Source organism: Felis catus, chromosome C2 (assembly GCF_018350175.1).
Source record: "Felis catus isolate Fca126 chromosome C2, F.catus_Fca126_mat1.0, whole genome shotgun sequence".
Taxonomy (NCBI): Eukaryota; Metazoa; Chordata; class Mammalia; order Carnivora; family Felidae; genus Felis; species Felis catus.
Genome location: NC_058376.1, coordinates 79,891,115 through 79,915,519, shown reverse-complemented (window position 1 = coordinate 79,915,519; position 24,405 = coordinate 79,891,115). Strand labels below are relative to the sequence as shown.

The 24,405-nt window shown below is 51.5% G+C and overlaps 1 protein-coding gene and 1 long non-coding RNA gene across 5 annotated transcripts in view; one reads left to right on the top strand and one right to left on the bottom strand.

Moving 5' to 3' along the window:
• Positions 1 to 5,556: 5,556 nt before the first annotated feature.
• Positions 5,557 to 24,405, bottom strand: part of BCL6 (BCL6 transcription repressor) — a 52,281-nt gene continuing 33,432 nt past the window's right edge. For 2 of the 4 annotated variants that reach the window (XM_045037156.1, XM_003991804.5), the window contains exons 2-10: positions 18,426 to 18,464; positions 17,412 to 17,583; positions 14,979 to 15,200; positions 12,343 to 13,314; positions 11,625 to 11,809; positions 10,030 to 10,197; positions 9,001 to 9,131; positions 8,746 to 8,883; positions 5,557 to 6,780 (exon numbers count right to left, since the gene is read on the bottom strand). In XM_045037156.1, coding sequence (XP_044893091.1) covers positions 6,637 to 6,780; positions 8,746 to 8,883; positions 9,001 to 9,131; positions 10,030 to 10,197; positions 11,625 to 11,809; positions 12,343 to 13,314; positions 14,979 to 15,200; positions 17,412 to 17,572 — 2,121 coding nt within the window. In that variant the 5' untranslated portion in view covers positions 17,573 to 17,583; positions 18,426 to 18,464 and the 3' untranslated portion in view covers positions 5,557 to 6,636. Of the gene's footprint in view, positions 6,781 to 8,745; positions 8,884 to 9,000; positions 9,132 to 10,029; positions 10,198 to 11,624; positions 11,810 to 12,342; positions 13,315 to 14,978; positions 15,201 to 17,411; positions 17,584 to 18,425; positions 18,465 to 19,625; positions 20,680 to 21,124; positions 21,333 to 24,405 lie in introns of those variants that run through there. The other 2 variants (XM_006936190.5, XM_006936189.5) reach the window with 2 other exon arrangements.
• Positions 21,657 to 23,568, top strand: LOC109503525. Its single transcript, XR_002162554.2, has 2 exons — positions 21,657 to 21,763; positions 23,179 to 23,568. It is a non-coding gene; the product is annotated as an uncharacterized LOC109503525 (long non-coding RNA).

Genomic DNA, 24,405 nt, shown 5'->3' with positions numbered 1-24,405 from the left:
GCAAGCCTGATGTGGGTCTCGAACTCATGATCTGCAAGAACATGACCTGAGCCAAAGTCGGATGCTCCACCGACTGAGCCACCCAGGCGCCCCCAAACCAGTTTCTAAATGGGATAGGACCTGAGAGAATCTCAAGCTTGAAAGGGGAGCCCTTTCCCCACATGGACATCACTGTTAACTTGCCCTGCATCTTTTTTTATTTCTGTGACACTCAATATTTTAGTTTTTTATTTTTATTTATTTTACTTTATTTTTTTAATTTATAGCCAAGTTAGTTAGCATACAGTGCAACAATGATTTCAAGAGTAGATTCCTTAGTGCCCCTTACCCATTTAGTCCATCCCCCTTCCCACAATCCCTCCAGTGACCCTCTGTTTGTTCTCCATATTTAAGAGTGTCTTATGTTTTTGTCCCTCCCTGTTTTTATATTATTTTTGCTTCCCTTCCCTTGTGCTCATCGGTGTTGTGTCTTAAAACCCTCATATGAGTGAAGTCATATGATATTTGTCTTTCTCTGACTCATTTCGCTTAGCATAATACCTTCCAGTTCCATCCACGTAGTTGCAAATAGCAAGATTTCATTCTTTTTGATTGCCGAGTAATGCTCCATTGTATATATATGCCACATCTTCTTTATCCATTCATCCATCGATGGACATTTGGGCTCTTTCCATACTTTGGCTATTGTGGATAGTGCTGCTATAAACATGGGGGTGCATGTGTCCCTTCGAAACAGCACACCTGTATCCTGCGGATAAATGCCTAGTAGTGCCATTGCTGGGTCACAGGGCAGTTCTATTTTTAGTTTTTTGAGGAACCTCCATACTGGAGGATTGGACTGGATAGGATTCGAGGTTCCCACCCCTGGCTGCATGCGAGTGTCACCTGGGGAGCAGTCAGCAGCACATTTAAATGTCCTCCATGGCGAGAGCTGCTGGGTTAGACTACTTCCGGGGTAAAGCTCCAAAACTCCACGAGTTTTGAAAATACCGTTAACTAGAATAGTCTCCAGTTCTTGTTAAGAGGCTTCTATCAAACCTGTAATGGCCTGGTATCCACATTCTTGGTGATCTCTATTCCATACGGACCTGCTTGGACCTAGATTCTTCTCCCTTCTGTTTAGCCAAAATGTGGTTGCTTTGTCCCCTCATGGTCTCGTAAGGTGAGACACATCAATGATACGAAGGACACAGTTGGGTGGCCGAGAAAAGGAGAAGCATGGCCTGACCTCAGCCAAGAGACCTTTCCCTGCCATGGGTTCAGTGGTGTGCCTTCAAGAGAAGGGAAGGGGGAAAAAAGTTACAGAGAAGGAGGGAGGCCAACCATGAGAAACCCCTAAATACAGAGAGCAAACTGGGGGGGTGGCTGTGGGGAGGGGGGAGAGAAGGAAAATGGGCGATGGGCATTGAGGAGGGTCCTGGTTGGGATGAGCCCTGGGTGTTGTCTACAAGCCAATTTGACAATAAATTATATTAAAAGAAAAAGAATCGTGCCCCCTCAGAGTTCCTATGTTGAAATTCTAACCCCCGGAACCTCAGAATGCGACCTCAGTTGGAAATGGGGTCATTGCACATATAATTAGTGAAGATGAGGTCATTAGGGTGGGTCTTACAGCAATTTGATTGACGTCCACATAAAAACGGGAAAGTGGGACACGGGGACATGCACGCAGGGAGAAGGCCATGTGAAGGTGGTGCTTCCCCCAGCAAAGGAGTGCCAAGGAGTGCCAGCAAATGCCAGGAGCTAGGAGGAAACACTGGAGTAAGATTCCCCCACCCAGCCCTCAGAAGAAACCCACCCTTGCAACATCCTGATCTCAGACTTCCATCCTCCAGATCTGTGAGACAACACCCTTCTGGTGTCTGGGCCACTCGGTTTGTGGCGCTCCTTAAGAAACCAAGCCACCTCCAGAGATGGCTCCTATTGGTGACATCAGGGAGGATAGCTCTTTCCAGACAGAAGGAGGCACTGCAGTTCTACCGAAAGGAGAGAGGAAGCCCAGAAAAGGCTCCTGCTTGGCCTCCAGCTCAGCAGGCTGCCTGCCTCCTATGGCCCTGAAGGAGCAACGTGCCGTTCTGAATGTAACTCCGCTCAAGCCCCTGAGTGACAGGACTGTCACTCATTAGCCATCGTGTTCTATCTCTTCGTGTTTCTTTGTGATCTTGCCTGCATATTTGTCCATGTTTTGTTTTCTCAACTCGACCGCCCACTCCTTGAAGGCTGGGTTGATGTTATAAACCCAAGTGGGAGTCAGGAGTCATCTTTGATAAAAATTCTTGGTGTGACCTTAGGGGTTGTCCCTTTCCCCCTCTGCGCCTAGCTCCTTCACCTGTCAAATAGGGACGCCATCTCTAAGGCTCCATCTAGCCCCACTATTCTGCGATTCTCACTCTAAGGAAGCATCCTAGTTCTTTAACCCACCTGCTTGCTTGGGATGCAGAAGGAGGGGGGACTCAGGAAACTCATCTTGAGATGTGCTGAGAAGCCAAGCATTTGGGGGTTAAATGTGTCAGATTCCTTTAATGAGAGGGCTAGACCCCCAGGGCTTAGGGGTCAATATTGTAGTGCAATAGCCAATATTGTAGTGCAGGGACTCCCGGCCCCACGAGGTTCCCTTCCTAGACCCCAGGGCCTCTTGCTTCGGCACCTGCCTGTCTATAAGGCCTCTTTCTTAGCGATTGCTGATGCTTCCTCCTCTTTGGGGGCTTGGAGGAACAACACTGTCTTTCCAAGCGGTTCCAGTATTTTGACTTCCTTCTGAGGGATCACAGCCTGCCTCAGCCTCCACTTGTGAGAAGCCTGCACCCCATCTAAGAGTATTTAAGGATCTTCCTAATGGCGGATACCCCAGTTGCCTGGGAACCTGGGTAAATTGTCCTCTTTTGGTTCTGGGAAACAGGGACGCACACAGACCAGCCCAAGTAATGATGGGTAGTGTAGCAGTAGAAGCAGGGACCTTATTAAAAAGTGGTTATAAGAGGGATGGAGTCTTTTAGAAATCTAAGACCAGAAACGACTACTCAATGACAAGCTTCGTAGAACCAGCTGCTAGAAGGTTATTTTGCTTCCAAGCTTCTTCTGGGGACCTCACTCCAAGGCTCTGCCATTAATGCGACCCCGCTACTCTGCCGGATCCGCTTCTTATAGGCATCTCTCTGCTCAGAAGGCATCGTCTCCCTCAAAAATAAATAAACAGTAAAGAAAAAGAGCACATAAACAATCAGAGCATGATGCAATGGCAAAAGTCATGGAGGTGGACCACAAATGACTGAAGTCTGAGAAACACTGGATTGGCTGCTGCGTCCATATTTCACTATAAATTCCCAGGACACAGCACTTGAGTGTCTCAACTCATTAGCAGCCCCCATTTACATAACTAACACTTTGTAATGGGCCACAGGCCCTTTGCAAGTGGGCTGCCCTTGGATCCAGTGTCTACTCTTAGACAAATCAGTGGTCAGGGAGGTAGGGTGGCACGATGTGGGATTTGGCTGCCCAAGTTCTGGCTCTTCAGCGGGGGCTGAGGATAAAGCAGTTTCTTTGGGAAAATTCTGGGGGCAGGTGCAGCCTGATGTGTTATTATGGACCTCTGGTTCAGCTGTAGCTCTGGGGGGCACGGCCACTGTCGGGGAGTTTCCAAGGTGGGCGTGTGGTTTCCGTCTCCCTGTAAACTTTCCTCGGGGTGGTGGTTGTGGAAACTGAATGGGATCTTTGGTACGAAGGTGCTTTGAAAACCACCGTCGGCACAGAAAGAAGTGACGGTAGGCAACTGTGCTCATCTCTCCTGCCTCTGTCCCTTCAGCAGTCGGTGACAGATTTGAGCTGGGTGATCCTTACCATCTCATCCCTTCCAGATCCTTAGTGGTCCTTGATTCTCAGTTCCCTGCCTCTCCAGATTTATCCCCCAACCACCAACCTGGTCCCCAGAAACATTTCCTCTAAAGTTCCAACAGTAGAGAAAAGGACATCGTGAGCCCCCTGTCTTGCAAGTTACGTGTTTATAAAAATTGGCATTCACGGCATACTTGTTTTTGTAATAAGAATTCTGCATTCCCTTTGTCCTGGCTTATCCGTTTAGAGATGTTTGCTTTTTACTCATTATTGATTGTCAATTGGCTCCGGTTACTCTTTGATCTTCCATGTTGTTTGAACTTGAACGCCACCCACACTGTCTGCCCTCGGCCCATGGTCTCTCTATTAAACAGTAATGACACATAAACAAACTCGGAGGCCCTCGGGGAGCAGAGGGGCCCTGGGCCAGCCTCCCTCGGGCCTGTGAATTCTCATTTCTGAAGCTGTCTGTTTTGTAAGTTCTTTTGCCAAGTTTCTATGGGAGCAGAGGGATCATTTTCTCCCTTTTCAAAGAGCAGGGTGAGCTGAGGCCTCGAGCTGGCAAGTCCTCTAAAGTCATTTTCAAAGGAAACCTGAACCAAAAGGCCATGTGGCTGGCAGAGGGCGGTGTCACTTTGTGAGGCTCTCTCTGGGGCTTTGGGTGGTCAGCCCCCACACGCTTCTCAACACGTGCCCAGGGCCTGCCGTAAGACCCTGCCAGAGGCCGCTTCTGTCCAACCCATGGCCTGAGAACCCGGGGAGGGGCTCCACTCCACAGCCCCGCCCCACGGCCACCCAGGACCTGGAAGGGGGCAAGGGCGGCCTTTCTCCTCTGGGCCAGGGGCCAGGACCGCACTTGTCCTCACTGTTCTTAGACCTCATCCATCGAACTTGATCCTTGGGGTTTTTTGAGGTGAAAGAAAACTAGGTGCCAAAGCAAGCCAGGGTGAACTTATGTCTGAATCATGGAATCATAAATGATCTAGTTAATCTAATCCTCGCACGGACAGGTTGGGAAAGGGAGCCAGAGGGGAAATGGTTGTCCCAGGTCACGCAGGAGGAAATGGGGGCCTTCCACCAGAGTTCTCTGGACAAAGAGCCCTTCTCCAGGGTAGGGTTTGCTTGGCCGGAAGCCGTTCACAAAGCTTCTGAGTCTGTAGATACCTGTCGATCACCCAGCAGGCACCAGAAAGACTCTAAAGGCACCAAGGCTGAGAAATGTATGTTGGGGTCAGACCTGCCTTCATACTTCCCCTGGACCCCAGCAGAGAGAAATTGCTTATGAAGCCAGGAGGCAAGATGAGCCTTCACAGGATGGGCAAATTCTCCAAGACACAGGGGAGGCAGGGACGCCCGTACCTTTGCGTCAGCAGGGCTAGAACTGAAGTCATTAGAACTCGGCCTAGAGGGCTGAGTGAAGAAACAGAAGAGAACCAGCCAGACAGAGAGGTGAGAGACCCATCTCACCTCCCCTGCCTGAGCTCCTCGCGGCCCCGGGTCTGGAGCCTGCGGTCCTCAGTCCATCCTGGTCTGGGGGCCAACAGCGGCTCCGGGCCCAGCTTCCAGGAACCAGCCCCAGCCTCGGCCCCTCTGAGGCCCCCCATGGCCAGCAGCCACTCCTGTCCTCGAGCATCTCCCACTAGGTTACGAGCTGAGGACACCAGACCCATTTGAGTCCTGAGTCCCGATTCGAACACAAGGAAAGACCTCCGGAACGGAGCCAACTTGACTTTTCAACGTTTTATTCTTGTATTTGTACAGCTATATTTTACAACGCGGTAATGCAGTTTAGACACAGCCAAACCCTGTCTCCGGAGTAGTTCTAACACAAGCATGACGCAGAATGTGATGAGACAAACATTCCCAAAGAGAGCTTAGTTAGCGACGACTTCAAGTCCCTGTGTCTGCCTACACCTCAGAAGGGATGGCGTGCTCGTCCATCACTGAAAACTTCCATGAAAAAAGGCACCGTAGGACACGTTGTACGGGTATATACAAACCGAGAACTAGAACAAAACTACACATTTTTCCTTCGGTAGCTTTTTTTGTTCTTTTTGTTGGTTTTTTTTTTTTTTTTAATACACACTTTGTAAATTGTAAACCTTCACTTGCAAAAAAATACAAATACACTGAGGCATTTTAGACAAAATATTTTCTTACTTATACAGATGCAATACTTAAAATATTCTCTTAAGTGCTCTTTCTCAATAAAGATTCTCAGATCCGTGTCTGCCTGCAGATACAAAATCGAGCCTTTAACACAGTTTTATATTTTTAATATATCTTTTTTAGGTTTATATATATTTATTTTATATATATATATATTTATATATTTACAACTCTGCCATATATTCCTTCACCTTTGGTTAAAAAAATTAAAGCCCTCTCTTTGATAACATACCGAAGTCTCTTCTTTTAAAAGAATGCACATTTACATACAAAAGAAACAGCTGTTCCCACAAAACATATACATTCCTCATTTTGCAGACCAAGTCAAGTCAGAACTTTTGCATACTCCCCCCGCTCTGATATATAAAATGATTTTGCCGTTTGCTGACGTGGTTTGCCTTACACATAGGAGAAGAAGCAATATTATTTTCTTAATGTTTTATGGCAGTAGGGGAAGGGGAGCTGCCTTGGCTCCCGGTCCCCCCGCCCCTCCCCCCCCACCCCAGCCCAGCTATGATTTGCACTAGTGGATGAAAGAGGCACTACGTCATGGGATGAGCATCGTAAAGTGTTACAGTATCCTTTGGGTAGATTTCTGAGAAGGGACTCGAATGGAAAGCATCAACACTCCATGCTTCAGCAGGCCTTGGGGAGCTCCGGGGGCAGGTCAGTGGCGGACACACGGTACTGCACCTTGGTGTTGGTGATGGCGCCGTGCTTCTGGCGCAAGTGAAGACGCAGCTGGCTTTTGTGACGGAAATGCAGGTTACACTTCTCGCACTGAAGGAAAACCGGAGGCAGACTGTTAGCTGTCACCAACCCAGGGCACGTGTCATTGCTCAGAGACCCAGAGAAGGAGGGTCTCCCTCTGGGAGATCTGGGTAGCTCATCCCCCTCCAAGGCCAGGTGGAGAATTCTGGCTCCAGCTAAGGGACACATAAGCTTTGTGCAAATGGCCCTTCCCTGTCTTCTAACGTGTTCCGATGCCGCTCGCGCTTTTCCCCGCCCAAGCACATCGTTTCTTCCGTGTGCCTTGGTTTTCCTTTCTGTAAAGGACTGAGGCAGTGCACTCTGAAGGTCACTGTTACCTCGACATCTGTGCATCTAAACTGCTAGCACATATTTATTGTATTCTTCCTGTGTGCCCAGCACCATCCCGACCCTTGAGTGGATCTGGTAACTGAGCACAACAGCCCCAGGAACACAGCTACGTCCAGGCTCATGTTGCAGATGAGGAACCAGAGGCACCGAGAGGATGAACTAATTTGCCCAAGAACAAAATGCAAGTAAGAAGGTTCTCACCCTGGGACTGATAAACAGTGGGTGAAAATAACCACATGTTGCCGGCTCACATTTGTGACACGGGTTAAGCACTCATTGGTTCGTTCTTGTGCCCAGCCCTACCTACAGTGACGCCATAAAGCCACCAAAGTCAGCATCACCTATCAGAGTAGTTTCCACACTTGTAAGCCGTGGGACTCTCTTTTCAAATTAAATAGAAACTCAAAAGGCAAAAGGGACGGCAGGATTCAAGAACCTCAGTGTTGTAAGGGGATGGTTTGGAAACTGCTCATCTACAGCATCCTTCTCAGGAAAGAAAATTGTGGTCCACAGCGAGGGTCTGGGCTTGCCTATGGCCCCAAAAAGGTTGGTGTCAAAGTCAGAATAAGAACCAGACACCCCAGCTGCCCAGCCAGTATCTCCCCCGTCGGTGGCAGAGATTGGCAAATGATTTCTAACTGGTGAGGAGCCAGATGGTAAATACATCGCGATGACAAGACTGCCCCTGTAGTAGGAAAGTACCCAAGGACAGTACGTAAACAGAGGAGCACGGCCGTGTCCCAGTAACACTTTCTTTATGGACGTTGAAAATTAAATTTTATATAATTTGCACGGGCCACAAAATATTATTTCTTAATTTTTTAGCCATTTGAAAATATTAAAACCATTTTTAGTTCGCGAAATGTTCAGTAATAAGCCCGCAAGCCATGGTTGGCTGAAACCTTGCTCCAGAACACTATGATTCCAGTGGCCCATTCACGGCATCGTGTTGTGTAGCTGGCCACCTGCTCTTTTCTTAAAGTGGCCTTTTCTCTTTTTTTTCCTTCTGTCACCACATTTTTTTTTTTATTTGTTTCTTTTGAGAGAGGGACAGCGCAAACAGAGGAGGGGCAGAGAGAGAGAGAGAGAGAGAGAGAGGGAATCCCCAGCAGGCTCCGCACTGTCAGCACAGAGCCTGAAGCGGGGCTCAAACCCACAAACCGTGAGTGAGATCATGACCTGAGCCGAAATCAAGAGTCGGATGCGTAACCGACTGAGCCACCCAGGGGCCCCATCACCACATTTTTCTGATTCTCTTCCCACTCCTATGGCTGTTGTTTCTCAAACACTTTAGGTCCTCTTAGGTAGACAGGTAGCCAGCCCAACATAGACGCAAATTGTAAGAAGCCAGTTAGTTAGTGTGGAATGAAGGAATGACTCCAAAGTCAATGGATCTATAGTCTGGACTTCTGTCCTAAGGCCCAGATCACCTAGCCCAATACCCTCACTTTAAAGACGAGCAAACTGAGACATAGCCAATGTCAAGCAGGGTGTCTTTGACAGGCCCAAACCAGGTCTCATGACCTTTAGTTCAGTGGTCATCCCACCGTGTGCCTGAGACTGACACAAACGGCTCTGCTGGCTGCACCTCTACCCTCAACCCCTCCCAGGCCAGCCCACGGGGGTGACAAGAGGCTCACATACATGGTAAGGTTTCTCTCCCGTGTGGATTCGCAAGTGGCTCTTCAGAGTCTGAAGGTGCCGGAAACGGGTGCCACAGATTTCACAGGGATAGGGCTTCTCTCCAGTGTGGATGAGCACGTGGGCACGGAGGTGGGCCACCTGAACGGAAGGGCAAAGCATGAGAGGCTCCGCTGGGGCGGGCCGCGGCCCCTGCCCCCGGGAGCCCCTCGTCAGCACGCGGAGGCTGAGGGGTCCTTTCCCCATGGCCCTGCTCACTTGTACGAATCTGGCTCCACAGGTTTCGCATTTGTAGGGCTTCTCTCCAGAGTGGATTCGAGTATGGGTTTTCAGGTTGGCTGGCCGGTTGAACTGGGCTCCACAGATGTTACAGCGATAGGGTTTCTCACCTATTACCGAAAGGAAGGGGATAAAGAAAGCCATATTTGACAGAGGTCCCCGCAGTCCCGGGTCCCTGGATCTCAAAGCAAACTGCCCTTCCGGGGGGCCACCCTCAGCGTTATCTCACTTGGAAGACGTCTGAGAGAGGATCCAGGGGCCTGCTTCCTGGCCACCACCCCCAACACGCGCACACACACCGGCACAGGCTGCAGGCGGCCAGGGTCAAGAAGCAGGCGGGGACAGAGCAGAAACAACACAGGCGGTGGGAGAGGGAGGGAGGGAGGGGGTTCCTCCCGGGAGGCCTTGAAACCGGCCATGTCATCAGGATTATCTAACTGCCGACTCAGAGAAGTCACTCTGCTCCTCTGGACCTCAGTTTCCCTCTCTGGAACCTGAGGGGTGAATTTAGACGCCGTAGGAAGGCTCTTCTCGCTCTCGCCTTGGCCAAGACCGATACAGGAACCGAACCATTCGCCAGGAAGATACGATCAGACTGCTCTAGTTTGTCTTTTGGAGAAGACATGCTTTTCTGCTTATGGCAGCCACAGCTGGATTCCATGCGCGAGAGGGCCGGGGCCTGAGTCAGAGTAGATGCTCAGGTGGAGGAAGCCAACAGAAGGGCTGAGCATTGGGATTAACTTTTCTGACTCCAGCGAAGGGAGAGACACAGGACAGAGCTTCTCAGAGAAAAGACAAACAATACAGGGAGTGGAATGAGTCACCAAGCAAAGACGTGACAGGGCTAGGCCCACATTCGGGTCAGGACGGGGCCTGCTCCCTGCCTCAGCCCGCCGGGGGCCAGGGCCCCACTCTGCTTTCTCTACGGTTCTCTGCCCATCCTGGTCCCAGGAACCCTGACCAGCCGAGGTGGGGTTGGGGGGGGGGGCGGGCGGGGCAGGGCCATACCCGTATGCACAGTCTTGTGGCTGGCGAGGTTGCCCTTGTAGCGGAAAGAGGCCTGGCAGCGGTCACACTTGTAGGGTTTGTCGCTGTGGGTCTGCAGCGTGTGTCTCTTGAGCGAGGCCTCCTCAGAGAAGCGGCAGTCACACTCGTTACAGAAGAAGGCCCCGTTCTCTGTTGGGAGGCGGGGACGGGGACACCAAAGTCACAATGAGGAAGGGAGGCAGGGCTCCGAGGCCACTTCTTCCCTCTGCGGCTGCACTCAAATTGATCCCCAACCTCCATCCACCCGACGCTCCCGAGAACCCAGAGCCAGGGGCCTGTGGCGTTTTCTTTTTCTTAGCATTTAGAGTCCCAGTCGTGGAGGACAAAGGAGACAGATTTGAGTATTAAGGTACAGGAGGGAAACAAACCAACGGGTATCTACACGGCCTGTACCAGCTTTAGGAAAGCTCAGCCGGCTCTTCCTGTCTAGAGAGCTCTGACAACTGACTTTTCTTATCACTGCATAGTTTTCTTGACATTCATACATGGGAGCCCTCGAGCAAAACCCTTCACCTCTCTGAGCCTGTCTGTGTCTCCATCTCCAAAGTCAGGAGAGCAACCCCCCGCGGCCTATCTCACGGGAGCATACTGTATCACGCAAAGCATTCTAGGAATGTAAGATATAAAATCCAATGACACTTGGAGGTCATTACGTGAGGAAGTAATGGTGAACAGGGTCACCCTGTATCTCTCTCTGGATTTCATGTCCCCCAAACACTTCTGTGAGATTGGGAGAGCCAACAAGGACAGGAAGTAGAAACAGCGGCCTAGAGAGAAGGGACGGAATGCAGAGAAAAGGCAAGCGGCCAGGGGGACAGATGGGGACAGTCCCTGCTCTCCCAGCTATACATCCATGACCCTGTGCCAAATCCCTCAGTGTGAGGGACTGGTTTCTTTTCCTTTTGCGCTAACGTTTTGAAAATGACGTGTCATGGCAGGCGGTTCACCCCCGAGTAGGTATTACTGGGCTATCCTACTCCAGCCAGAGCTTGAGGGAAAAGATGGGCTTTTATCTGATAAAAACTGGGGATGCCAATCACAAAGTATCCAACACTTCAATTTAATAATTCAGTTCCACGAATCTAATTCCGCTAACATTAGCCGAGTTGCCTACTCCATGCTAGAAATTCTCTGGGATCTGTGGGAGACGCAGGAATGATTACAGTCGGCTGCTTGTCCTTACGGAATGCACGGCCCAGCGGGGGGGAACTAACACAGGTCAGGCCGTTGGGTCCCCAGCAGCCGAGAAAGCTCTGGGAGTTACAGCCAGCCCCACAGGTTACCTTAGCTGGAATGCAGCTGAAAAGGCTGTTTGGTCATTCTCTACTAGCCCAGAGGAACTCAAACACCCTATCCATCGCTCCCGTCTGCCTGGTTCAAGAGGCCAAGAGTGGGGTGATGGACTGGTGACTGTCAAGTGCCAGTGACCTTCCAATCGGGGACTTCTCCCAATCGGTAACAACAGCATACGTGAAATGGAAACGCAAACCCCACGGGCAGAGGCAGGGGCCTTCCTTCTCCCCGGCAAGGGAAGGGAAGGAGGGAAGGGGCCTCACCACAGCTGGAATCCGAGTACTCAGACTGGGTCTCTCCCATCTCCTCGGGGAATGTGGGGCCGGCGGTGTGGAGGCACATCTCCGCGTGCTGCGGGGACTGAGAGCCGCAGGATGTGCACTTGGGGGGGTGCAAGTAGAGAGGCGAGTGGCTCTCGCTGCTGCTGCGGGGGGAGCCGGTCAGGGACCTGTGAGCAGGAGGAAAGAGAGCCTCAGCAGCTGGGCAGCGTAAAGCACCCCACTTGGCCTGGACGCTGCCCCCTCCCGTCCTGTGCTCAGGTGAGCCCAGAGCCGGGCTGCCTCGCTCTGGATGTGGGGCCACAGAGTTATCCTCAAGCCTACCTCTAAACAACGTACGCCCTGAGACCCCTGACAGGGTCACACTGGGCCAACACCCCGACCCAGGCCAGTCCCAGTGTGCAGGCTAGCTCAGTCCAAAGCGGGGGCGAGATCGCCCTGCCCTGCCAAGACCATAGAAGCTGCCCTGGGGATTCATGAAATGCTCTTCTGCCGCCGAGGGGATTTTCCCGCTCTTGCTCTGACAAAATAGATCAAAGCTTAATATGCTTCCTTACTGAGGCGAATTCGATCAGTGGGTGCTCACTGCACACCTCTAACATACTCAGTATTCAGGCAAGAAAAGAACACAGCCCCGCCTCCATCAGAAGAAGTGACCGCGTGGGAAGCCCTGACCCCAGGCCCGGACTGCCTGGGAAAGCACCTGTTGACGATGTTATTGAGCCGGCTGGCCTGTGGGATGGTGGAGTCCTCCCCGCTGGCGCTAAGCTTGGTTGGGGACTGGAGGTCAAGGCTCTCGGGCTCCATGGGCGGCTGGCAGGCCGGCGGGGCCGTGTAGGCTCGAGGGGAAAGGCGGCCCAGCTCCGCCTGCTCGGGCCCCTCTGGTTTGGCATTCTGGTTGAGGCTGTTGAGCACAATGAACTTGTACTTCTTCCAGTTGCAGGCTTTGGGGTCGGTGGGGCTCTTGGCCGGCGGCGAACCGGAGGTCTGGAGAATGCAGGCGTTCTTGCTGCTGCAGGACTCCGTGGGCGAGTTGGGCTGGCAGTCAGACTTCTGCGGGCTCTGCGGACTCACCAGACCCTTCCGGTTCAGGGGTGCACTGGGGGGCTCGAAATGCAGGGCGATCTCATCCTCGGAGGAGGGCCTCTCTTCCTCCTTGCCGGCCTTGTCACAGGGGAAGTATGGGGCATTCCGGGCCGAGGGGGCGGCCGGCTTGGGGCCCTCGGCCACGCCGTAGTGCATGTCACTGCGTGCCTCCTCCGGGGCGGCCTCCTTGGGCGAGTAGATGCTGCTGTGGCACACACTGGGGGGCATCTCCATGGCCGGCCGGCTGTACTCGCCGGGTACGGGCCTGGCACTATCACAGGGGAGGGCCCGCTCCTTGGGGAAGGGGTTGGCCACGGGCATCCGGGCATCCCGCAGCTCCTCATCGGAGAAGAGGAAGCTGCTGACCGGGAGGTGGCTGTACACGGGGTAAGAGGCTGGCGGGGTGGACAGGCCGCTGTACAGGCTGGGGGCAAACGCCCTGCTCTCACACCCAGGGGCGTTCCTCAGCGGCAGGTTATTCTCCATCACCTCACGACCCCGATAGGCCATGATGTCTTGGGGCATCAGCATCCGGCTATTCAGAAACTCGTCACGGGGAGGCTTGATGGCAGGAACCATCTCGGCTTCACTGCAGGGGAAAACAGAGAAGGGACATGGGCCTCCAAATCAGAGCTGTTGAACAGAGGGCTTTCCCACTGACCCCGGCGTCCGTAACCACGTTTGTGCTTGGGCAGCTTAGATGTAAGGGATGTGGCTCTGGAGGGGGGAAGGACTTCAGTTACAAGGCCGTTATGCTAGGAACCCAGCAATCTAGCCCGCAGCAGGGGCCACGAGACCCACAGAAGGGCAGCGAGTTAGCCACACGGTCTGTGCCTGCTTAGACGTGACATCTCATGTCTAGTCGCACCAGTATACATGTGTGTGCATCTGTAAGTCCTCAGATATCCTAGAAGGGAAAGCAACTTTGCCAGCCCTTATCTCGTCTCACCCAGGCAAAATCCTGCAAAGGGAGAAAGGTATCATTGTGTCCATTTTACACACACAGAAACTGAAGCTCAGGGAGGGAAGGATTCACGCAATCCTGGTGCCACGTGTTCCGAGGGTCCGGAAAAAAACTGGTGCCCTGCTGAAGACAGGCCTCAGCCTCTGTGCTGGCTAGAGTCCTGGGCAAGTTGACTTTGGAGGACGGGTGGCGGACGCCCGTCCTGGAAGCCGTGGCTCTGAAGCGGCCAGACCTGCTTTCCAATTCTGCCGTGCCACTCAGCAGCTCCGTGAGCTGGAGCGAGTTACTTAACCACTCGGAGCACGAGGCCTGACCCAGCGAAAGCACTGGCAAAGGACAGCAATGATGCTCCTGCGACCACGATTACCCACAGGAGACAATGAGCTCTCACTGCCCGTACTTGAAGGGACATTATGTGGGCGAAAAATAGGCCAGCTCAACATGCTCATAGTTAACAGAGCTAGAACCAATGAGCAAAGGTTAAGGGAGCCACATTCCGGCTCGCCATAAAGCAGAGCTTTCTAACCGGCCAGGGGAGACCGTGTGGCTCTGAGAACACTGGGTTCCTGGCTCCTGGAGGTGTTCAAACAGAGGCTAGCAACGCTTCTGTGCGATAAGGGGTGCAATCACCCTAGAACGGCTGAATCAAATGCTTCTAAAAAAGTCAAGCCCTGAGTCTCTGCTCCACTTAGCCAAGCCCTTCACTTGATTGGCTCTCAGGTTCCTCACCTTTAAAGGACGGTCATGTCTGACCGGCCCTCAGGTAGGGGATTAGACCCAGTGAACTCAGGGTGATTCAGTAAATGGTCCTCTCCAGTAGGAGCCCGGCAACGGCAAGGTAAAAGGTGAGTAAAGCAGCCCACGGTCTGGTAGGGGAACTAAGGCGCCTATGTAAATCATTGTGACGGAAGTCTAAAGGAGAACTCAACTACATATGCAAATGGTTAAAACAGAAGGAAGGTCTGAAGGACAGGCCAAAGGCTTAGGGACACAGAGGAAGAGCTGGGGGAGGAAGAGTGGCCATTGCAAAAACACCCGTGGGTGGGGGCTGGCATCCAAGCTAGGCCTGACAGGACGGGCGGGAGGAGAGGACACGTCAAACGAATAGAAGAAAGCAAGGGGGAAAGCACAGGGCTTCTCTGGAGAGCACCACCTGCCTGGAGCCCAAGAATTAAGAAGGCGGAAGTGTGCCAAAAATTGTGGAAATGCAGGTCGCGCATATCACAGAGGATCCTGTACGCAAGCGTGACCAAGGCTCTCTGCAGGCCTCCAACCCCGCGCCAGCTCACCTGGCCTTGATAAACTTCCGGCAAGTGTCCACAACGTGCTCCATCTGCAGGTACATAGCCGTAGCCATCACGGCCATGATGTTGCCCTCCCGCAGATTGAGCCGAGACGTGTACATGAAGTCCAGGAGGATGCAGAACCCCTCGGGGTTGATCTCAGGATCCAGGTTGATCACGCTCAGGTTACATTTCAACTGGTCTGTGAAGATGCTATAGAACAGGCCGCTATAAAACAAACAAATGTCTCACTACCACAGACAGAATTCGCCATCAGTTACAGTCAGTGTCAGGGCTCCGCTCTCTCCCCTGGGCCTTGCTCCAGAATTTCTGTGGCAATTAATAATAACTGCCATTTATGGAGAGCTAACTAAATGCCAGACAGTCATTAAGCACTTTACATACATTATCCTGTGTTCCTCACAACCTTGCAAGGTAGATATTATCATTCTCCCCTTTACGAATGGGGGGACAAAGATCAGAAGTTAAATGATTTTCTCAAAGTCACAGAAGCTATTTTCCTTATGGTCTTAAGTGCATGGATCATCAGAGCGAAATTCGGCACTCAGTTGCTGTTCCCATTTTTAGTCTCTAGCTTTGAGATAAACATTTCTCTTCCTATGATCCTTATTTTTAAAATGCCATTGTATGTTTTTAGAAACAAGTTGCGTGTCGATGAGAAATAAATAGAATGCTGCCTACGTGTACAGTCTACTGATCTGCTAAACGTCTATAGACTTCCGTAAGGTCAATATTCCTCGAAGACACAAGTGAAACTTCAGGCCATGACTCCGGCTACCATGCTGTCTGATGGAGGAAAGAGCACTCAATCACAAGTCAGGATTCTGGGCTGTCGTCTGGATTCTGCTCTTTCTTAATGGGTTGCTGGAAGCGAGCCAGACTTTTACCAGGAAGTAGCTGTGCAACCTTGGGTGAGATACTTAACTTCTCTGCACCCTGCTTTCCTTATCTGCAAACCAGGAGCCACGGTGTCCACCCGACAGGGTTGCGGCAAGGACGAAAACATAAAGGGTACATAGAATGATGCCTGGCACACAGTAAGCACTTGGTGAGTATTTTCTATTACTTTCCTTTCTCTACAAATCTCTGTTTTTGCCACTGTTAAAAAATAGGGGCTTGGGATGCCTGCGTGGCTCAGTCGGTTAAGCGTCTGCCTTCGGCTCAGGGCATGACCTCACGGTTCGTGGGTTCGAGCCCCGCGTCGGGCTCTCTGCTGTCAGCGCAGAGCCCGCTTCAGATCCTCTGTCTCCTTCTCTCTGCCCCTCCCTCTCTCTCAAAAATTAAACATTAAAAATAACAACAACTGGGGCGCCTGGGTGGCGCAGTCGGTTAAGCGTCTGACTTCAGCCAGGTCACGATCTCGTGGTCCGGGAGTTTGAGCCCCGTGTCAGGCTCTGGGCTGATGGCTCAGAGCCTGGAGCCTGTTTCCGATTCTGTGTCTCCCTCTCTCTCTCTGCCCCTCCCCCGTTCATGCTCTGTCTCTCTCTGTCCCAAAAATAAATAAACGTTCAAAAAAAAAGAAAATTAAAAAAAAAATAACAACAACAACAAAAACCAAAAACAGGTGCTTGCTGTAGATGTTGAGTGAGCTCTCGGCTAGCGATAGAGATCCCTGACTTTATATCGGCTCACCTATCTGCGTCTTTGTTTCACTGTCTGTAAAATGGAGGTAATGCCTCCATACCACAGAAGGCCACTGCAAAGATCCAGGGAGAAGATATAATATAGAATCGCTCTGGGGGGCCACTGGGTGGCTTGGTCAGTTAAGCGTCTGACTCTTGATTTTGGCTCAGGTCATGATTTCACGGTTTGTGAGTTCAAGCCCTGCGTCGGGCTCTGTGCTGACAGTGTGGATGGAACCTGCCTGGGATTCTCTGTCTCCCTCTCTCTCGGGCCCTCCTCTCTCTCTCTCTCTCTCAAAATAAATAAATAAACTTAAAAAACACAGCTCTGTGTACGTGAAATACTTGGCAAATACGAAGAATCGGCCGGCTCACTCTTCCTAACTTACACATATATACCCTGAAACACCCATGGAAATACAGCCACAGGATTAAACGCATATAGTTACAGAATGAAAGGGCAAAAGATATCAAATTCACTTGCTTACAATATTGTCAACCCCCCTCTGACTTCTTCTAACTGGAGTTATTCTCCATGTTATTGTCCAAACGCATCCTTTCTTGGGACAGTATATGATTTCTTTTCCCTCCCACAGAACAGAAACTCTTTCTTCCCCAGAAGCGCATGCATTCATTCGCTCCCTGGGAACCTACTCTGCCAGGCCACGGGCTGAGGTCTGGAGACAAGTGCCATGTAATGCCGAACGCAGCAAAAGGCCCGCCTGTTCTGCCTCGCTGCCCACCCACCCTGTCGGCTCGCCTTTATACATCCGTCTTTCCCCTCCAGACCCCTCACCTGCAGGCCATGAGGACTGTCTTATGGGCTCTGAACTGCTCGCGGCTCACCACGATGACAACATCGGTCAAGATGTCACGGCTCCGCAGGCGGTTAAGGTTGAGAAGCACGTCGCTGGCATGGCGAGTGAACTGGATACAGCTGTCAGCCGGCGAGGCCATTTTGTCTTCACCTGGAAAGCAAAGGGTCAGAATCTTGTTGGTTCCCCAGCACCCGACTCCTGTTCGCCAGGAGTGTGAGAACAGGAGCCTCGGCCTGCTAACATGCGGCATGAAAACCGAGGTCCCGCGGGTTTGGTCTTGGACCAATTTGTGGCCCATCTCCGGGCATCTGTAAGATGGGAAAAATAATGTTTATCTAACAAGTGGGACTAGAAAAAAGCCTTTCGGGGAAAGCGGACGTGAATGAATATCTGTGGAGCGCTTTTCCCACATACCAAATACTCGGCCGGGCACTGAGAGGCAGTAAGTGTGTTACAGGGGAGAGAAACCACGCTTGGAAGGTTAGCAAGCCAGCTGTACCTTTTGCTAGCTGTGGGACATGGGGCAGGCTGTTTATTGTTTCTGGGCTTTGGTTTCCCCAAACGGGGGGAAGTAATACCTATGTGTTTGTAAAATTTAGAGATATGTGCCTGGGCTATAGTAGGTTCTCAAAAATCACAGCTATTCTTGTCCGAATCTCAAGAATCCCAGCCACCATCTGTTCTCTCCTCTTTTAGGCTTTAGAATTGTCTGAATGTACTTCAAGCACCCAGCGTGCTGCTGGAGCATAGTAGGTGGCTACATTGGATCCGAACCAAGAAATGAGACAGGGTGTGAATGATCACACGACGGTGAAGATAGTCTAACACAGGGGTGAGTGGGTGAGGCCTGGGAACGATGCAGAAGGGAACTGGCTATTCTTTATCTCATCTAATGAAAAGTGGCCAAGTTCACAGCAACACATGCATTGGCAAATTTCAAAAGAAACAGTTTGTCCACAAAAGTTTTAAAGCATATAATTAGATTTACTTACCCAATGCCTTGATTCACAGTCCAAAATGTTGCTTAAAATCTGCAGGGAAGAGAAAAAAGCAAAGAGAAATTGATTTCATGAATGTTAGATTGTCCACTACAGTCTTATTTTAGGACACACGTATTTGGTTCTACTTTGATAGCTGCAGCCTGCCAGCTGGAGCGGTTTTACCACAAGCCAGCAAACATTTTTCCAGGTCTGCGCTTGCGGAAACAAAGGCACCCAAAGCTACGCAGTAATAACGTTTTTATCCTGACTACCGGGAACGCAATGGCACACATTAAATACACGTACGTATACACACACCGTTCCTGTCTCAAAGTAAAAAATGTATACCAACCAAAGCCCGCCCCCGTCCCCCGCCCGAGTTTATGGGAAAGAAAAATACAAGGAAAGTGGTTCTTTCAATATCAATGAGAATGATCCTTCAGGGGGGGCCTTAAAGATGTGGACGGTTTTCAAAACCTGCGAAAATATTATCTTTCAAGTCTTAAAATGATTTCTCAACGTCTACTGGGTCGATATCGTTTATCCCCATTTCGCTGCTGACAAAACTGAGGCCCAGGAGTTCAAGTGGTTTGCTTAGGACAAAAAAGGTATTAAGAAACACTTAATAACCACAGGATCTGCAGAATACACCCCGAGATGGCTTAGCTATGCTTTCCTTGAGAATCTTTGTCTTTTTCAAAGTTTCTTCTTCTTTCCCTCCTGGGTCTGAGACCATAGTACTACAAACTTCCAAGCTTGTGCTCCCTCTGCTGGGGAAAGATTTAATTGTGTGCTTTGGCTGAGAACTGGCCAGGGAGGACTCATGGAATATGTACCCGCTCCAAATCGGTTTCTCTGAAACAAAATAATTTTAAAGCACAGGTGTAGGACTCTTATTTATGATCACATGTGGGCTGCAACATAAAACAGTATCTGAATCCTTTTCAGCTCCCCCACCTCCCCTTTCAAAATCATAGCCCTTTAGAGCTATTTTCCGGGTAAAGGGGCCTGAGGCCAGGGAGGTCATGTTGGGCCACGTAGATGGTTAGTGGCCCAGCCCTAGGTCTTCTGGCTCAAGTTCCTGTCCCTTTTCCAAATCAGCCTACGTGCTGTAGAACATGCAAGACAGCACCCTAATGTGGGTGAATCTCATTCTTAAGTTCCTTCCCCCACACAAACACTTTGCCCCCATTCCAGGCTGCTGAATCTTACCAAATGAGCACTCTAAAATGAGAGGTTTCCTTGAGTCTGTAACCAAACACTCTGACATTTCTCTGTGGTCCCAAGTGCCAGTCACTCAATCCCATCGGCTTCAAGGTTAGTGTGTGCATGTGAGTGAGGATAAGGGAAGGGAGTGGGGAAGGGAGAGGAAAAGAAGGAGAGGAAAGAACCTATTTCCTCCTCTCCCCATCCTAACTCAAGACGGGCAAAGAGAAATACACTGAACCGTCCTAACCAAAGTTCAATGATTGTCTCTGTTGAAAAAAGAACACTGGAGACGCGGCGTGAGAGGTTCATTTACAAACCATCTTCTCTTCTCCCGGTGCAAAACATCCCTGAACACTTCTGGAATATCTAAGGCTCTCCTTTAGCCAGCTTCAACCACCAGCTCGCTTGTGGATTTCCACTCACAGATTTTTGGAACCACAGGAAGCCCAGATCTGCCATTTCACCTTGACAAGTGGCAATGACTCACTCCATATGCAGATCGAAGCAAACAAACAACACGTTCCCACCTCCTGCCCCCTGCGGGTGGGGTGGGGGTGGGGGTGGGTCTGCCAGCCAGGCCCTGGGGCTGGGCACTTTTCATCCTAAACCTCTGCCTGGCTTGGTCAAAAACAAACGCACACACACTGAGGCTCATCCTTATTAAGCCCACCTCTTCTTCAGCTGGGTCTATCTTAGGGGACCTCACAGCTAGTGAGTGCGTGTTAAGGTGGATGTGGGAAGCCATGCCTCCCTCTATTTGCAGAAAGTGTGGAAGGACCCCTAGCAGCTGCTTTGTTTCCTACAGACCACTCAGGCCTTCCCCATCCATCATCGTCTGTGATCTTTATAACAGCCCTGATTTACTGGGGAGGCCACCGACGCTTCATGGGATAAGCCTTGCCCAAGACTGAAAGCTAATCTCCAGCAAAGTCCTGGACAAACTCTGTCTTACTAAGCTTCAGCCGGAATCCCATGGACGCCACACACAATACTCATTACACAGAAACAACCGCCAAAAGAACAGGGCTGTCAAAGAGAAACTGACAACTGCAAGGGCCCAGACGTGGGCTCCCCCCACCCCTACCCCGCCCCAGCCGCAGTAACCACGAAGTGAGACCTAAATATTGTCTTTCCACCCACACACTTTCTCTCCTCTGCCTTTTCCCTCGGGATTTTCAATTCGGCACCTTGAGGAGAAGGCAGATCTTTCAGAGGAGCTGGAGAAGAAAAACGAGGGACCCTCTCCCTGTACAAAAGGCAGAGAGGGAAGAGAAGGCAGCCGAAGGAGAAGGCGGAGAGACAAGAGAGGAGGGCAGAAAAGAACGAGAGCCAGGTTAAGAGAGAGAGAGTGAGCCAACACGAAAGCCCCCCATTCACCCTTTCCCTGTCTCTCCCGCTCGGCGGGCACTGCGCTTCCTCTCACAGGCTCACACGGGCACAAACCGGAGCCCTGCGCGCCACAGCAAGCCCGGGCAGATGCGCCCACCCCGACCTTACCGTACCTGCCCGCCAGGGACCGCCCACCCCCGGGCGTTCTGCGGGCGCCGCGGCCCATCTGCCTCGAAGCCCCCGCAGGCGCGTCGGAGGCCCCGTGGTGAGATCGTGGCAACCTTTAATTTGGTTACATTCAAATAAAACGTTTCGTACACTTCGGTAGCTAACATTGTGTGTGCCTTTTTTTTTTTTTTTTTCCTGTTACGCCGTCAAGGCAGTGGGCAGTGAGGGGAATGGCACAGCCCTCTCATTCCCGGAACATAGTCGATCTCAGCTCAGCGGATTTCACAGAACACTCTCTGCCTATCGCCGTTTCCAACGAGAAGTAACTTTCCAGGAAGCTGCCGGCCCCCGACGGCCGCCAGGATCGCTGCCTGCGGCGCGAGGGCCGCCGGGGATTCACCCGGGGAGGGGGGGCCGCCCAGGGAGGCTCGCGGGGAATAGGCACACTTTCCCCTAAATCCCTCGCCGGCGCCCGATCCAGGATTCTAAGTTCACGCGGTCCAACCCTTCCCCCACAAAAATTTTATACATGGGGAAAGTCGCGCAAGTGAGTAGCAGAGCCGGTCCAGAACCCAGGAATTCGGGTCCAGTCCGAAACTCATTTCAGGACTTAGAATTGCCTAATTCTCGTGTTTGTTTGCCTGGTGCGTCATTTATTTATTTATTTTTCTCTCTTTTTTTTTCCCTTTCTCTCTTTTTGCTTGCTCCACCCCCCCCCCTCCCCTTAAGGGGCTGGTTATAGGCCAGGCGTCAAAGTAGAAAGATGGGAGTCCCTAGGACTGAGGGTCTCCAGCCAGTGCGCACCAGCCGACCTGGAGCAAAACCAAACCGAAAGCCCCTTCCGCCTACGTTGGCAAGTAGGGGAACCCTGCTCAGCTCGGTTTCCGCCCAAAGTCTTTAGAATAGGAGCTGCCAGGCCAAACCTGGCTAGGTTTCGGGATTTCGGAATCCGATTTCTCCGAAACACGTAGAGACGCGGTTAGGATTGCGCAGGGACCGGGGCGCTGACCCCAGCGCGCGCATGGGCGAGCTCCTGGATTGCCTAGCTTTCTCATGGCCTTCCTCGGAATTATAACCCCTGGGCGCCCTCTCCTAATTGGTCCTAGTAGTGGGCTCCGAGAGTAATTTTCCGGGGCGAGGGGCACGAAAGACGTAGCCCCTGAGGCCATAGTCCTCTCCTAAAACCCGCGGGTGGTCTCTCACTGCGTCGCGCATCCCATCAGCGGCGGAGGCGGGGTCCGGGCGGTAGGTAAAGACTGGGCCTCGTCCGCCTCATAAAATCTTACTTGGAGGCTTTCTCATCCCTTCGCCCGGTGGAATAAAGGTGAAAGCGAAGGTTGAAATTTAATATGGAATGGGGTGAGTATCTAGGAAGGGAAGTTAAAATTAAGTACATGCACTTATTGGAAATTAGGAGTCCCGTGGTTCCGGGAGCTAAAACCTAATCATGTTTTACCGCTGCCTGACACTAGAGAGAGCCCTCCATCAAGGCTAGAAACCGACAATATCCATGTAGCCCCGCCTCTCCTTCCCATTGACCTACTTTAGACACAGGCTCCAGATTCGGAGAATGCCTTTCACATCCCCACCCCACCCCCACCTTTCTCTATCCCGGCCGGCCTTTGGATTATTGGTAATCTAATAACACCAATAACTCTCTGAGAAATCCAAAGGAGAATCTGAAAGTGCAACGCACTGTTTGGGGCGGGGGGGGGGGGGGGGACGACGAGGAATTTTAATTAAAGCTGGAGCTGCCGTAGTGAAACCAGCATCAGGGCTCTTGCCCAAGCGCTCCCTTTCCGCGCAGCTTCTCAGCTAACTGGCTGCTCCAGTTTAGCCACAGTGGTCCAGCGATAGGGGGTGGGGTTAAACCGCGCGCTTGTTTTCGTTTTAAGGGAGAAACACTGTTCGCTCTCTTGACTGGGGGGCGGGAGAGTGGAGTAGACAATAAATGACAGCGAATTTGATAACGCGGTAGCCTCGGCAGGCGCTTTGGATGACCGAGGTGTTCGGGGACATTATGTCCTGACTTTATTTCTATCACGTTTCCTGCCAACAGCGCTCTTTGAAGCCTGCAAGCTTCTAGGAAATGCAATAAAATAGAGGGATGTGTTTTATCATCAAGATCTGAAGAGGAGCTGCAGAAGGGACGCTCCCCATGCGCCCAGCTCGCGACAGCCTTCCAGAAAGAGCCGGCAGACAATGCCAACAAACTACGTCCCTAAGCAGAGATATCTCGGTCATCCAGGCTGGACTGGGCTCTGCCTTTGCAAAAAGGCTGCCGGGGGAGGGGAGCGGCATGATGTCCCCAAGCAAACAATGCCTTTAAAAATCCGATCTGGACAGAAGTCAGCCAAGGTCTTTATTCACCTTAATGAAGATGGAAGGCACTAACTGTCCTTGGAAAGCGATGAGTCAAACTTGACCGCTCTTCAAACACATCCCCAGATTCGTTTCCAACCCGAACAGAGGCGCGTTTCTCCGACGCGGCCTCCTGACAGTTCCCGCAGTGGGAGAGGCTGAACTCGATTTCCTAGGACCAGGGAGGTGGAGACGGCAGCACCTCCCGCGGGTGTGCGTCGCCGGCGGCCGTCGCTAGGGGTCGCCGGCACCCGTACGCGCGCTTTGCCATCTTAAGTTTTCAGCTCCAAGAAAATAAAACTTTTGCTTAAGAAGAAACTATTGTGGCCAAAATTCTACAGGGATTACCCCCCTGCTTGTCCATATGACCCCCCCCCCCGCCATCTTCCTCACCCCCCTCCACAACTGATTTCTGGTCAAGTCACTAAGCAGCGTGGAAGGAAGGGGAAGAGAGTTATTTCAGTATCCAAATGCGAGCCTGGGGCGCAGGGAGGTACATCTCTGCAAGTCTAGGGACTGGGACCTAATCACCCGCTAACACAAGCACCCTCCTCAAGATCTGAGACCACCACCCTCATCAGTACATTAGGCTGTCCGTACCTGTCACTGAAAATACTTTCTGAAACTCCTCCAAGGCACCTGGGTAACTGTTTCCAGCTATGCTGACCTGAGACATTAAAATCATGGATCTCACTGCTGCTGCTTTCTCTTAGGTACTCCAAAGGAGCAGAGATAAACTCGCCTTTGACTTTATTTAAGTCACTGACCTGGAATTCAGAAAGTAAAAAATCTGTCCCAGTTAGCGTACTAACTCACCGGTAACAGACCACCCTCATGAGGCCTGTTTCCTCAGTTGTCAAGAGCTTTATGTCCTAGAGCCCCCAAGGCTTCCCGCCACCCCCCACACTTCACCCGGGGAGAAGCC